The sequence below is a fragment of the Lissotriton helveticus genome, chromosome 5_1 (assembly GCF_964261635.1).
Source record: "Lissotriton helveticus chromosome 5_1, aLisHel1.1, whole genome shotgun sequence".
Classification (NCBI taxonomy): domain Eukaryota; kingdom Metazoa; phylum Chordata; class Amphibia; order Caudata; family Salamandridae; genus Lissotriton; species Lissotriton helveticus.
Window position 1 is genome coordinate 596,275,517 of NC_136065.1, and position 15,857 is coordinate 596,291,373.

At 40.9% G+C, this 15,857-nt stretch overlaps 1 protein-coding gene across 7 annotated transcripts in view; it reads right to left on the minus strand.

The window, feature by feature from the left end:
• Positions 1 to 681: 681 nt before the first annotated feature.
• Positions 682 to 15,857, minus strand: part of ZMIZ1 (zinc finger MIZ-type containing 1) — a 514,453-nt gene continuing 499,277 nt past the window's right edge. For 6 of the 7 annotated variants that reach the window (XM_078642955.1, XM_078642953.1, XM_078642959.1 and 3 more), the window contains 2 exons: positions 14,967 to 15,218; positions 682 to 6,382 (listed from right to left, as the gene is read on the minus strand). In XM_078642955.1, coding sequence (XP_078499081.1) covers positions 6,275 to 6,382; positions 14,967 to 15,218 — 360 coding nt within the window. In that variant the 3' untranslated portion in view covers positions 682 to 6,274. The remainder of the gene's footprint in view (positions 6,383 to 14,966; positions 15,219 to 15,857) is intronic. The other variant, XM_078642957.1, reaches the window with a different exon arrangement.

A 15,857-nucleotide genomic window follows, 5' to 3' on the forward strand; every position in this document is an offset into this window, starting at 1 on the left:
GTTTGGGATTTTCTGTTCACAAACCGAAAATAAGCAGAGTGATGATAGGAACAGTGAGTGGAGTCTCAGTAATGTGCATTAGCCATTTTGAAATCAAAAATGTAATTTCATCTGTGACACAGGTCATTCTTACATCCCAATATCAAATGATCCTGGAAAGTTCATACTTTGTAGCATTTGTTTTTGTTTAAACCGCTTTCATATAGTCTTAGGGCATATGTACTAGAGTTGCATTAATTGGTGGTGGTGCTGGATTTCGCACATAGAGTGCAGTTTCTAGAAGAAAACATAGAAACAAAAGGAGCGCTACTTTTAACGTTGCATTACATAGAGGCTTTCATGCTGAACTGATCGCACCTAAGAACGCAGTCTGCCACTACTTTTCATCACCTTCATATGTAAAAACAAGAAGTTAGGGGGTGAGGAAAAAGTATTTTAACAACATTTATGAAACACTCACTACTACTATGGAATCTTAGTGCAGTTGCAATCTGGTTGACCTTTTGTGTAGATTTTTGAAAGTCAATCGTGTGTGCATGTTATTTGTCAGTGATTGGTGAACTGTACTTAGAGGTTTTTTTCACTCCAAATTTGTATTCTTAGGTCGTCTGTATATTTTATTGTAAAAGTAAAGTGCAACAGCAAATATCTGCTTTAAAAGAACAACATACACACTTAACATACAGGTTTCATCTGAATACATATTTATTAGATAAATATTATGTTGTCACATCCAGCTACATACAATTTTGCAAGACTAAAAATCACAATTTGTATTTTCTGACCAGTCTGAAGTATGAAATGATGTTATCGTACATACAATGTACAAAGGAAAGGATATGACCATTTGTTTGCATGTGCTACTTTATTTAGATTGTACCTCGGTGTTTATCGTCTTAATAATTCGTTATCTGAGCATGATATCAAAAGTTGTACAAAGTATGAATTTGGTTACAATCTGCTTTTTTTCCAGCTCATTATCATTCCTCATTGTCCCACGTTCATTCTTCATCATTATTTTGTAGCACCTTCAAAATACAAAGGTGAAAGAGAAAGACAGGTACACTTACACCAAATATTACACATATTGATAAAACAAAAAAAAACTAAAAAACAAAAGTATCTTTTTTTCCACAAAGGGTCCGAGTATATTACACAAGAGAAACAAATGCGGAGATGTCACGAACGCCAGCACATGGAGTTCATTTTCCACGCAGGATGGAGTGGCAAGCTTTTTTTTCCTTCTTTCTTTTTTTTGCAAAATAAAAAACAATGCACATTCCAAGGAAAATGAATGCATTTCTGTTAACATTTCTTTCTTCGTCATTTACATATGTACAGAGCAATGTGTCCCTTGGGTCTCTGCTGCAGACTTTATTTTCTTTAAATGTTTGTCAGTCCGTTGTTTTAAAATCCCTTTACAGCAAAAGAAATAAAAAAATAAACTTGCAATTTAATCAGATTCTATCCAGGGGCGGGGCCGACTTTCCGTAGTGAGAAAGGGAAAGAAAATTTACAACAGAAAGAGAACCAAACGTTTGAACCAGAATTAGAATGGAGTGCTCCCTAAACTCACAATGCAAACATATTAAAAATATTTTGATTACCACTGCCTCCCACCTTTCTTGCTGGCAGTGGACATTTTAAATTAAATCAGTTGGCAGTCATTCTAAAAAAGATTTTCAATCTTAGTCCTGGCAGAGATAGTGTGAGCAACTGGCCACCACCTAAATCCATCATAGATTCCATTGGACTGATAGAAAGTGTGTGTTAACCATCCGATTCATAAGCTCACTATGTAGGTACTATTAACCATCCGATTCATTGGCTCCCAATGCAGGTACTATGTGTACCAATGTATGCCCTTCAATGCAGGCAGAATATGCCCTTCATCTTGCAGGTGGTGCCCTTGTGTTTTGTATACCGGTTATTCTAGTGTTGCCTGGCACATCTGACCGCTCTGGGCAACTTTCTACTTCCAGTCATCTCCAACACTATTCATTCTGAATTCACGTATGTATGTAAACATGTGTGGCTCATATGCACAATTTCCAGGGCATGCCTTTTTTTGGGAATATATCCTCATATTTCTCCAGCTGCAGTTTTGATCACAGATGGACTGAACGACCAAATTATTTCTAGAATTAGAGGCGACTTACTCCTGAAGCTCAAATAAGAATAGTTTGTGAATCTTGCCCATGGTGTCTGAAAACTGTCAGAATATCATGCTTCTGTTCCCTACTTTATTTCCTTCCTAGTCAATTTGTGATCAAAGAGCTTCATTCCGGTAAAGGTTAAAAACAAAATGGCAATCTGCAACGTAAGCTCAGCTATCTACATCAGAAGCATAAGAATGTCGCAGGCTATTTAATTTACAAAAAAACAATATTCAGAGGCTTGGTGTAATATAACAAAAAAGTATCCATACAAGTACAATCTCAAGATGACGGCATACTGAAAATATGCTAAGAAAATGCAACAAAGGTAGCACACGACCAAAAAAGTGTAGAAGGCTGCAGGCATCAGAAAGTTATGACCCCGCAAGGTTCTCAATAATAGGGGCAACTAAGTGGATCACAAATAGCTATAGTTAGAAGTGCCAAAGGCCAGCATGCATATGGATGCTCGTAGTATTTCAGCACAATAAAGGCTTTCGGACTTATCTGTAGGGACCAAAAAAAGAGACCCTGTCATATGAAATGATCCAACCCTACAAGTTAAGGTTGAAATAGGATGGAAAATAATAATAACTAAGGCAAAACTGATGATTTTCAATGAGGCTGCGGTATAATAACAGACAAGAAATTTGCTTGGTGGAAAACGACCATTAAATTCACAGTGATCAGTCATGTTCAAACTTGAAGAAAACTAAAATACATAGAAAACTTGCATCCTGATGACAATAATAGTTCATGGAAATTGTACGCCATTTGATTCCGTATGGTCCTCATCATTCTATCATGACCACTGTTTGCATCCGAAGCTAACACTCAAAGTACCTTTCAATGCCAGTTTGTTTCTTTTTCCTATATTTGTCTTTTTGAAAGTTACCCTGAACTGCAATTTGAAATCCTGTTTACCAGTTTTGGAGCGGAGTACTCCATAGCCAATTCTACCATGCTCATACATCTTACTAAGAAGGCTGGCTGTTGGATTGAGTTCATTTCTGGAATGCCAAAAATCACACTCCAGCAAGTACCTTTGATGGTCATTTACAAACACATCACTTAAAATATGCCTCCGATAAAGTGCTTCACTTCTATGCTATCAGACAAAGGGACCATATTTTGTCTGTTTACTGAACACTAAAAAGAGTTTTCCTGGAGTGTGATATTTTGGCTCCGCAATACCTTTGAGGAAGTACAGAGAATGTTCTCTAGACTAGAAGTGGAAAATCTCAGGACCGCAGGTAACAAATTCCTCCTCTTTGGAGCATATCCAAGCTCAGTAACCATGCGAAACGCGCAGATATACACTTGGTGAGTATAGGTCTTAAACTGACTCAAATTAGTGCTTATAATTTGTTGGCAAGTATGGAAAAGACCACATGCTTTCTTATCACTGGCCCAGCTGTGACCCAAGGAAAGGCATGCTTCTACAAGTGCTAGTGTGTCACTAAGCAATATGAAGAAAAGGACTTTCTGCCAGCAAACTGTGATATGCTGTTCATGGGAAGCCAATATGAACGTGTGTGGAACCTTTGCTGAGCATACCTTAGATTACACTGCATCTTGGAAGGTTTCAATACATATCAGTCGCGTAGGACAGTTGTTGGTCCGCCTGACAGTGTTATAAATACTTTAAAAGCAGTTAACAATGATGGCTTGGTGAAATAGCATCAGAATTTAGTTATACGTCAATTGAATAGATCAGAGCAGAATTGGAAACGAATCGCTTATAAAGTAACTCCACTTGAGTTTGTGCCAAACTCAATACAGGATCCAAGAATATTTCCCAATGACTGGAGTGAAAAGACCTGGGAAATTGGTCAGAGGGTACTGACATTTGAAATGTTGTTCTAATGTGCACTGCACTTGGCTAGTCTAGAGAACCGTTAAGAAAGCTACAGGCAAAATCAAAGAAGCATTCGCATTCCGTTTGCAGCAGTCAGAGACCAAGTAACTTTATCCTCCCCACTATTATTTATACATTTTTTTCAAATGAAGGGTAATATGAGCCTGTGGAGCCGGTCAAATGAAACAAACACATTTTTAAAAACACAGATGAAGTGTCCCCATCCTGCAAAAAGGGACTCCAAGTATTTAAAACACCAGCAAAGGTGGACCAAATGAGATCATTTGAACAGTGATTATCGTTATTATTATCAAAGACATTATTAAAATATTCAGAGATTATTTACAATAGCGGGTTATGGTTTCTTCTTTAAAAGAACTGACTTTGCATACTGAGCAACACTTTAAAAAAACACAAATAAAATAAAGGAAAGAAAAAATAAAGGCTGGCAACCTTCTTCAGATAGTTTCACCACTACTGCTAACAGAAATGGGGGAGGAGGTGGAAGCTTACTTACTGATCCTTCTCGTCCCCAACACTTCCCCACCCAAAAATATAAATGGCGTTGCAGATCAATCTCTAAAAACCGTGCATGTAGAGACCAATAGAGGTCACTTGTTTTTTCAATTTTTGCTGTTGCTGCGATCGCTTTTTCATGTTTTTTTTTCTTAAATAAAAAAATTAATTTACAAATACAACTTTGGTACTTAATTTAAAAAAAAAAAAAAGCAAATGCCCTAACATGTGCCATCCTATTTACATTGTGAACAAGAAAATGGCAAGGTGAAATGGAATTCTGAAAAGATTCAAAAACAGCAGCGAAAATCAGCTGGCACTCTAAAGAAAATAAAGTAAAAAACATTTGCTTTGAAGTGGAACAGATTAAAAGATATGTTTTTTTCTTGTTTTAGCCTAGACAGGATATTGAAACATGATTGTGATCTGTGCAAAAGGTGGGAGAGGATGTGGTCTAAGAAAACAGGGTTTAGCACCCAGATTGGCACGCATGCACGTTGTTGATATATCAAGTGTACATCGTTTATCAAAGGAGGCAAGGGACAGAAACACAGACAGCACGTGGGGCCAGTGAACCAATGGAACACATGCAAGAGATGCCACCAAACAACCATAACAGGCCAAGAAAGGCTTGGTACCTTAGTTCAATGAGGATCATTGGGATACCCCTAATTTTATGGTTTAAAAAACTCTAATAGGTCAAATAAAAGACTAGACTGTGTGTACATTATGTAAATTAAAAAAAGTAATTTTGACTGTCCGGTTAGAATGCCCCATTTTCCACCTTATAAAATGATAATGACGATCTTGTAGATGTTTTCCTTTCGACACTCCCTTCCTTGCTCCATCTGACCGAGGGAACCAGAAGACTTTCCGGTGGGGAGTGAAAGCAAACCGCATTCTCTCTGCTAGGTCCAAGAATATCTGAATGGATATATACGCCAACACTACCTATCTAAGAAAGGACAGAAGGTTTAGAATCTTTAAGCAAAACCAGAGGGATTGTCCGTGGACTAGACTAGACTTAGGCCCGGTAGGATTGCTGCTACTTCCTTTTGAGTTCCTTTCCATTATTTTCGATAGACTGGGTACTGACTGATTTAACTGTGTTCAATCACTTCACCCCCAAGTCTGAACATGTTCAATGTTGGTGAGGGAAATATAGCCAGTCTTATAACTGCATGCCCATCCAATCTCAAAGTCCAACTGATATTTGAGAACCTCCTACTTCGCAAAAGGAAGAACTCTGATGAGTGGTGGCCAAGGAAGGGGTGGGAAGACATGCCGGAATCCGGGCACAAGGCAGCAGGTCCATCTGTTTCTTCCCAGTTCATATTTCGCTGGACACCACTGCTTAAAATCCGAACTGTTCTTTTTTCACGATTAAAAAAATCATTGATTTTTATATATATATATATATATATATGTTTTAATATTTATGTGTTTGTGGCAGAAGGGGTCATATATATATTTATAAAGCTGCGCCACTGTCTTAGCAGGCTGGTTCTGACTCCTTAGGGATAGTCAATACAAAACAAACAAAAAACCTCTACAACATGGTCCATTCCTGTCTCCACGAGCTTTATGGCCAGCTGATGTGGGATGCAGTCCTTCCCATGCCGTCACTCAGTGTCTGTCGGAGGAGGAGGAGTGCGTAGTACTGAGGGATAGAGGTGTCGGTTCCTCATTGTGTGGCTGTGCAGTGCCACTGACTCAGCCGAGAAAAGACAACACCAGTTTTGTTTCAGTTGTTCTCAAAGAGGGATAGAAGGTCATCATTGCTGTTGGTCGGCAGGTCAGGGGGATCCAGGTAGGAGAGGAGTTCATCAGGATTGGTGAGTTCTGGAAGCAGCTGTAAACAAAAGCATAAGGAAAATTGCACAGGTTAATGATGATGTGTAGAAGTGCAGGTCAACTGAAAGCACATATTCACTTGCATTAAAAGGTAGAAAACGACAAAACCAATGGCCAAAACTCCTTAATAATGACTGCTAATATAAAGCATATCACAAATGGCATTTACCCATGATGCTTTAATAACAGGCGTTACTAAATATATTTAGATATTTATTTAAATCAGGGCAGAAGTATGAAAACGTCAATGGACAGCAGCAGATTTCAAACCTGTGAAAGGGAGTTTACACCCTGATCTGCAAGAGGTAGCTGACGGAGTAGAGCCGTCTAACTGACAAGGAAGTCATGAAGGTAGCAATATTTGAGGCATATGATTAATATTAACATGTATGGACAGTAAAAGGAACCTTCTACAGGATGTCATGCTGTTGGCCACAACAATCATTTGTGGGAGCTATAGCTTGCTGCAGCGTAATAATATGCATCTCCTTGTCTGTCTTCTCATATCATACGAACACAGATAGCATTCAGATATTTCTCCCATTCCCTTCTTTCTCAGTCTACTTCATGACATCCATTTTCAGAATACCCATCAGAAACTCGGCATTGTGACACTCTGGCGACTTATGCTGAAAAGTCAGCCAAAATCCAGCCGGTCCATGTCGTAGCACCCAGTGCCCCATTTGGAACCATCCATTTCCCCAAAATGCCTTAATCCTATACCCACCTATTTGAAATGTCTAAGTGCGCTTTATTTTCATTACCACTGCTGAATTTCATGGTATCCACATTTAGAATGCATCTGCAAAGTTACCTCGACTTCCTTTGCACACTGTCAGGGCCTTTATCAATAGGCTTGCTAAGAGCAGATTGAGTTTCTTAACAGCTCTTTAACCCGTCTGCCCAGATATTGGTTCGGATTGTTGGACAAGGTTATCTGCGTCACCATGAAAATCTTTTTCAACCTCCATAGGAACTCTGCCCTCTCTACCGTCAATATCAAGCCTTGCTGGGTATCCATGTAGAGCTGTTTTGCATACAAGTTCTGTGCATTGCTTTGTCAAATTTAAGGTGTTCATCAGCACTGCTCCAACGTACCTCTCAAAACCACTTGCCAGATATACTCCCATCGCAATCTGCAACCACTGAAGTGCAACCTTTAAGTTAGCCCCAAATCTGCCTTCAAAACATTCAGATTTTGGTTTTATGGCACGGTCATGCCATTCACTTCTCAGCCTTACAAACCCCACCTTCAGCAGAGAGAATATCTTAAGGACCTCAAGGCCTCTCTTCATTCCATTCTCTCAACACGTATTCCTTCGTCTGTACTGTATGCCACCAGGAAACATTCAAACTGTACAAAAGTACCTCTGTAAATTTGCTTAGTTTCGTGAAATGACTCACAGCTTCTCTATGACCACAAGAAGAACATTTCTGCAAGTATGCCGATCAAACAACCAAACAAATACAAAAACAAGACTGCAAATGGATAACTACTGACAGAAAGGTCTCTTCCCTTCCTTTGCCCTAATTTGGGATGGAGATTTCCCAGCTAATTCAAAAGAACTCCATGTTCATTAATATAGATGAGGGCTCCTATAAAGAATGTTTATCATATTATATTGAATAAACATTACAAGAAAGACACTACAGTTCGAAAGCATCCACCTCAGCCATTTCTATATGTCAGTTTGGCCACAAAAAGGCAGATCTCATTATGTCTCGCCTGTGACAGCGCATGTGCTGCATGCGCTCAGGATTGCGGGAGATATATAAAAGAATGGGCTTACTGCTCATTGCTGAACATTCATTGCCACATTACCCATGGTGCTTTAACCCCTTGGGCGCGGCCACGATTCTGCGCCTGTGCGGCGTTTTCCGTAGTGGGCGGGTTCATGACGGCCCCCAGCCGTCATCAGCACACGCCCACCGCGGTTCAGGACGGACGGGGGCCGTCATCAGCACCGAAGGGGTTAATAACAGGCGTTACTAAAACCCATCACTATGATATTTATTAATTCACAGCAGAAGTATGAAAACGTCAACTGACAGCAGCAGATTTCAAACCTGTGAAAGGGAGTTTACACACTGATCTCTACAAGAGGCAGCTGAAGGAGTAGAGCCATCTAACTAACAAGGAAGTCATGAAGGTAACAAGATTTGAGGCATTTGATTAATATTAACATGTATGGACAGTAAAAGGAACCTTCTACAGGATGTCGTGCTGTTGGCCACAACAATAATTTGTGAGAGCTATAGCTTGTTGCAGCGTAATAATATATATCTCCTCGTCTGTCTTCTCATATCATACATACACAGATAGCATTCAGATATTTTTCCCATTCCCTTCTTTCTCAGTCTACTTCATGACATCCATTTTCAGAATGTCCATCAGAAATTCTGCATTGGCATTGGATGACATTCTGGCTTCTGCTTGATTGCTGTCCTTCCACTGATCGTGCTGTGATTGAAGTAATATTTTTTTTTTTATTCCCTGTCTTCCTTGTTAAACTTTTTGCCATATGTTGCTATGTTTTACTAAGCCACATGCAGAAAGAAACAATTTTCTCCTGTGAAATGGTTATTTATTTTGACATATGTTATCTGCTTTTATTATGACAACAGATGTTATCTGTTTCCAAATGTATTTTCACTAAGACATGTACATGGGTGCAATCGCTTTCTTTATGCAATAGCATTGTTTTGTTAATATTTTTCTTTTTCATGCATGGGGAGATCAACTGACTTGCTCACAATCACAGGGGAGTTGTGCCAAGACCTAACAAGCATTGGCAAATCCAATAAGTTTCGCCCTCGAGGACATTGGCTCTGCCATCTGCTTTTTTTTCATGCTGTACAGCATGGGAATTTCCGACTTAGGAAATAATTTGTAGCAATACTGTATAGCAGTATGGTTATTGTGCAGTATGGCTAAAATAATAATTAAAAAAAGACTATGAAATCAACAAGCCCTAATGCAAGTTAAAAAAAAAAAACACGCATGAGCCCTAGCTTCTTCATAGTGCTTTTTAAAATTAGTTCTAGCCACACTGCAAAGCATCTGCACTGCTGTACAGCATGGCTTCAAAACATTGCCAAGGCCAGTAACTCTCAAAAGCGAGACCTATCGACTTTGCCAAAGCTCGTTTTGAGATATTAAGAAGCAATTTAGGGTACAAGGTTTATAAAAAAAAAAAGTGGGCACCATCAAGAAACAGCAAACAGAAAATCATCACTAATTCTGTGTAAAATTGCACCTTCAATTGTTACAACCCTTGTGTACTGATTTTTTTCTAACCAAGTATCAGAAAAACAAAATACATCGCTACTGCTGAAAATTTACATTTAATCATAAATCACAGGAAGGTCAGAAACCTCTTGCTACTTTATTTGCACACATTATCATTCTTCTGAGAGAGAAAATCTTTCTTATTACAGGAAGCTGGGTAAAAAGTGTTGGGGTTGTAGAGTATTTTTTTCAAGAGCTCCATTAACCCGTTGGCTGTGCCGCCCCTTTTGTGGAAGTGCGGCACTTCCGCAAAACGGGTGGGGCCGCGCCGGCCATTGGCCGACGGCAGCACCAGCGAGGTAGTGCTGCCGTCGGCCAATGGCCGACAGCTGCATGGATGGGGTTAAGTTTGCCCCTTCCCAACACAGATTCATCCGCCACATAGTAAGGTTGGGGCATCTCCTTTAGGAGAATCACTCGTTAATCCGCGAAATTATTCATGAAACTTTAAAAAGAGAAAGCATTAAGAATGAGGAAAGGAGTAAAAAGGGTTTCAACAGTTGCAGCTTTTGAGGAACCCATAGATTACACACAGTTTTTAAAGTCATCAAAGAAAAAGTTTAAAAGTTAAAAAAAAAAAACCCTAACGTTGGTTTTAAGGCTATTCTTCCTTTGTTCACCCCTTTCAGTGGGATTTTTACGGTTGGCAGTAGGTGCTTAATATAAACCAGTAGCGGTATTTTGTAGATTGCTAACAGACAGTGTCAGCCAAGGTTACGCCCCGCACAGCACTGGAAATGAAGGGTCCCAGGTACATTGGAGAAACTGGTGTGGCAGGGAAGGGATGCTTACTCTCCTAGTTTGTAAGAAAGGATCCAGGGGCAAAGGACATGAAGGCACAGTCTTAACCACAGGGAATGAGGAAACCCAACATTCTGTGCAAACATGCATCCAACTTCCTCTATGGACACCATTCACTTTGTCTATTGCGTCCTGGTCCCACCTACAGCAAGCATGTAACATAACAAACTGTGCTCCACATACAGACAATATGCTGCTACGTTGTTAAGATGGACTGTTTTCATTTTAATTAGGGAGAGACTATGAAGCGGTTGCCTTCCAAGAGTGCTGGTAAAAAGGACTATACCCCTGTCTATTAGCAGCCGCCAATACTTCAGGCATCCTACAGCCTGATGTAGGGGGGCAGTAACCACTCTCTACTGTCAGTCGTGGTATAGCAGGCAAGACCTTTCTTTAAATTATGCTCAAATGTCTAATGTCAAGCAAGGTCAAAGAGCACATCCAACGGTCTCGCTATTTGTCTAGTCCACTCGTAGACAAAGAGAACACAAAAAAAGAACAAGCCAGGCCGACACAGCTTTTCCAAGCCAAGCTATGCCTTCAGTCTCTACAATAACAGACAATTAAAGTTACTTCAAATTTGCAGAAGATAGAAGGTGGTGTGGGCCAAGCCTCTACAGGGAAACTTGGCCAAAAATGTAGTGAAAAAGCGGCATGACACATTCTCTGGCAAGGCAGTGTAAGCAGTCCGTTCTGGCAAGAGCCTGGTGCATGAATATTTTCTAGTCCCTTCCTGAATAGACATTTCAAATATGAAGTGCAGAAATTAGGGGTGTGCTAAATTCACGTAATTTGCTTTAGCATAATAATGTGAACTTTTGGCAAACTACACAAAATGCAAATCCATCATTTTCACACCATATTTTAGCATAAAATGCTTCTTCACATATTTTTTTGTCATGAGGATACATTCATACGAAACACCCTGAACATCCACTCTCGTTCTGTTGTTTCTGTGTGTTCATGGGGAATTTTTACTGCAAATGGTGTATAATTATGCGCAGTGGCAATATGGCATAATTTTGGGAATTTGACCTAACAAGTGTAACACATTTTTGTGCTAGCATCATTTAAATTATGCCGAAGGCTGGCGGAAATGGTTGTCAAGGACTGCTGGGAAAAAAGCTCTGCCCCTTATGGTTCAGAGAGAGCATATTGGCTCCAGTGTTTGAAAAGTGTTATGGTCTGTTGACAGACTGACGCAATAAGTAGAACACCCACACTGCGACAGCATATTAAAGAAGCCATGTGTGCACTTTGAAACCACACATATTATTTCAAACCCACATGGTGTGACCAAAGCAACCGATTCACAAATGTACAGAGACTCCTAAACAACGTGTCACCAAATAAACCACTGATTAAACAATTGTGCCAAAGCTACCAGCCAACTTATACATTGATCTGCTGATGTTACTAAGCAACATCGTCTGTCCTGCCAAAGCAAAGAACTCACATGATCACTGTGACACAAAATGACCTGCCCACTTATGCACTGTAACACCAACAGCATCATACAATGTATGCACTGTTATTGGCCATGCACTCAGTAGTCCATGGCAGTGATTATTTTGTAAAAAAACGTAAGTGCCAGGGCCCTTGTTAAGAGGCCACTATAGCTTGCACCACCCAATGCCCTTGCCAGCGGTGCCAATGGCAGTATCAACATAACAACAAACCATCATACTCCTACAAGTATGACAATTTAGACTATTACAGGACCCCAAAGCTTTAAGATATGCATGGGAGGCAGGCATTAGTCATTTTAAATGTAAGATGAGTTAATAAACAGCTGTTGTCAGTGGCGGCTGGCATGTACCAGCAGTGGTGAGGCGAAGGGCACAAAAAAACAGTAATAATAAAATAAACTTACATTCCTGGCTTGCAGCGTGAGGTCCTCCTCCCTCGGGTGACTTCTCAAAGCTCCAGACCCAGGAAACTGCACTACCCAATCCTGGCGCTGCTCTCAAAGCATGAGAGAAGTGCTAGAATTGGAGGGAACAGCCTCATTCAGCACTCTAAATAGCCTTGGAGGTCTGTGCTTTCTCTAACCCAGCTGTCTAAGACAGCTGGGTTAAAGAAGTTTAAAATGCGCATGCCTGGCTGGACATCACAAGACGGCCAGCCAAAGAGACATGCACATTTTAAACTTTAGCGCACAGTTCCCTGCTACTGGCAATCGGCAGCAATGGCCCCGCCTTCTTCTGACAGTTTGGGACTGGTTGCTGAAAAATAAAATGGTAATAAATAAACGTTATTTCCATTTTATTTTCCATCTATGGGGCTTGTGGGCCGATGCTCCTCAGATCAGATGGAGGAGCCGCCCCTGGTTGTTTTGCTCAACACTAAATTATACAAACACCGCCACCATGGGGCAGACTGGTATAAGTGCCGGTGCTGACAATTAACTGCTGGTGCCGAGCACAGGGAACCACTGGCTCAAATTAAGCGCTGATCCACAGTACCTCTTGTTAATGTGCTGTGTATCATTAGAAAATAGTGCGATAATCCTTCTCACGCAATAATATGCTGTGATACTATCAAAAGAGTCGAAGTGAATTCAGAACAAGGCCTACCAAAAATATTTTATTGAATCCAATAGAACAAATCCTTTCTAAACATTTTTCACAGTAACGAATGCTTCTTAGCCTATCATCAAGGGCTTAACAAACAGAATGTGTATTAATCTGAGCACATTCATGCACAGAAACAGAGGACTAATAAAGAGCATAAAGTCTAAAGGCTAAAATCAGGGACTGCCTTGACACCGTTTTTTCATGGTTTCAACAACACAGCCTTAAATGCAACTCAGACAAGTCTGAGTTGCTCTTTTTTGGCTGTGCTCCGGATCCATGTTGGAAATCTTGGTGGCCTCGAGACATGTTTCCTCCAGACGCGGTGTCAACGCAGGCCAAAAATCTGGGTGTGATCTGTGACGTTGATCTGTCATTTAGATCCCAGATCAATGTATTATCAGGGAAATGTTTTAGCATTCTGCGGATGCTCAGGAAATTTTTGCCGCTGCTGTCACTGCAATATAAGAAAATTGTGGTGCAGGCATTAGTTGGATCACGTTTCGACTATGCTAATGCACTTTATGCGGGCCTGCCGAAGTATTTGGTGGCAAGATTGCAGATAGTCCAAAATTCTGCTGCAAGGGCAATTTTTGGCCTTCCACGCAGAGCTAGAGCCTCTGGTTTACTTAAAGAGTTACATTGGCTACCGATTTCCAAAAGAGTCATTTTTAAAACTTTGACTCTGGCATTTAAAGCCCTGCATTCTGTAGGCCCTTTGTACATTAGGAAGAGACTGGCCTTTTATGTCCCAAAGAGGGTGTTGCGTTCAGCTTCATCTGCCACGATTGTGGTCCCTTCTTTTAAACGCGCTCGGATGGGTGGTCGGTCCTTCCGCTATCTAGCGGCCCTCCATTGGAATGGGCTTCCGATCTCTTTGCGGAAAGCCAACAGTCTCCTGATGTTTAGAAAAGAACTAAAGACGTGGCTCTTTTCTGCATGATCATCACGACTTCTGAGCTGCGGGCTGGATTGACTGGTCTCTGATCTCTTTGCTAAAGCGCCGGGACACCCGCTTGGGTAGCCGTGCGCTATAAAAGAGTGGGCACATAACATAACATAACATAACATAACATAAAGTGTCTGACTTCCGAGTGGAATTTCACAGAAGAGGATAAACGCATTGGCAGATGTAGGTACGCTCACTATCTTAGTCTTTGCATGAAAGCGGCTGCTCACTGAACGAGGCTCCATACAAATGTCAGATTCTTCCTACAATCCCATTACTGAGCAATCTTAACAGCAATGAGACTACAAAACGTAGGTATGCTCCAGCTGAACAGGAGCTTATAATCAGACTATTTTCCAGAGCGTATTATCACCCGGACTATAGCACCTGCTTTGCAATGTACTATTCTGTTAGGAAAATATTAAATCCCAACACTTGTCTGAAGTGACGTACCTGCTAGGAATAGGAGCCATCACTGCAGGGCCTCGGTTATTTGAGTTGCTAAACTCCTGCTACAAAGCATCACATTAATATTAGCACTAGAAAGCTGAAATAAAGAGTTGCCAAAGGAGACGAGGAATAATTCACATTCATAGTAGAATTATTTAAATTCAGAGGCACCTCAACGTTAAAGGTATAGACAGGTGCATACATGACTCATGCAACTGGATAAAGGGAAGGAGATTAGAAATAACCTTATTAGAAGACTTTCGGTGTGATTGATCCAATATATGGTACAATAAACACTGAAATTCAACCTTTAAGACGTTTGTGCTTCATTTATCAATATCAAGAAGGATGCCTATGCTTTTCGCAGGTTGTGCAGTTGCTTACAAAACTCTGCTGGAAGATCATCTCGCCTTCAATGCAGATGTACCCACAACCCCAATTCCCACCTCCCCAACTGCCCCTCTTCAAGAGACCAAAAGCACATTCTCAGGCAGGCAGAGAGTGGTTATGAGAAACTTACATCCAGCGAGGGTTCCGTCATGTCGGGCGCTCCCTGTCCTCCCGCCTGACCGTGTAAGGCCGAGGCGGGGTGAAAGGTCAGGTCACCGTGTGGATGGTTGCTAGGAGCGGCCTGTGGCGGCTGCCGGGACAGCTGTGTAGGACCACTGGGATGTAATGGCTGCCCTGACTGGCTGCTGGGGTGGTGGTGGTGTGCATGCAAACCTTGCTGCAGGGAACTATGTAACTGATCAGAGCTGCCAGGATGAGGCATCTGCGAAGGAGGAAAAAAGCAGGAAAGAAAGTGAGGCCACACGATGTCCGAAGAAAAATGAACACACCTTTGTGGATTTTCTTTAGGAATAAAGAGACGGTATCACAGATAAGCGAGAAAAAGACCATTCCCATCCTTACAGGTGATATCATATTGTCTCTTCAAACTGTGTATATGGCTAAAGCAATGGGTATTATCCATCCAGGAACTATTTAAAGTCCTCCTCGTTCACCCAAGGCCATTTCTAAAAAAAATGTGGTCAAAAGGTTTACTTCTGTTTACTGGTTCATGTATTGGGCACTCTACCAATGCTAGGATCACAAAACAAATGTCTTGTATCCTCCACATCGTTCACGAGAAATCCTTTTATGGGTACATGGAGAGCTTGTCTACATACTTTCCTGCGTAGTCCCCAGCATTGTAACTGGGTATGCTGAACAAGCTACCAGTCAGTGCTACTCCTTTTAAATGAAGACCACATTCAGACTAAACTAACTTCATATTCAAGGGAATGTGCTTAAGTATGCAGAATAAATAGCATGGATGCTGGAGCGTCACACTGCACATGTAATAGCCATAATTCCTAGACCCTCTAACATGTTTAAAATTGAAATCTCGCTCAATACTTCTCACAAATAA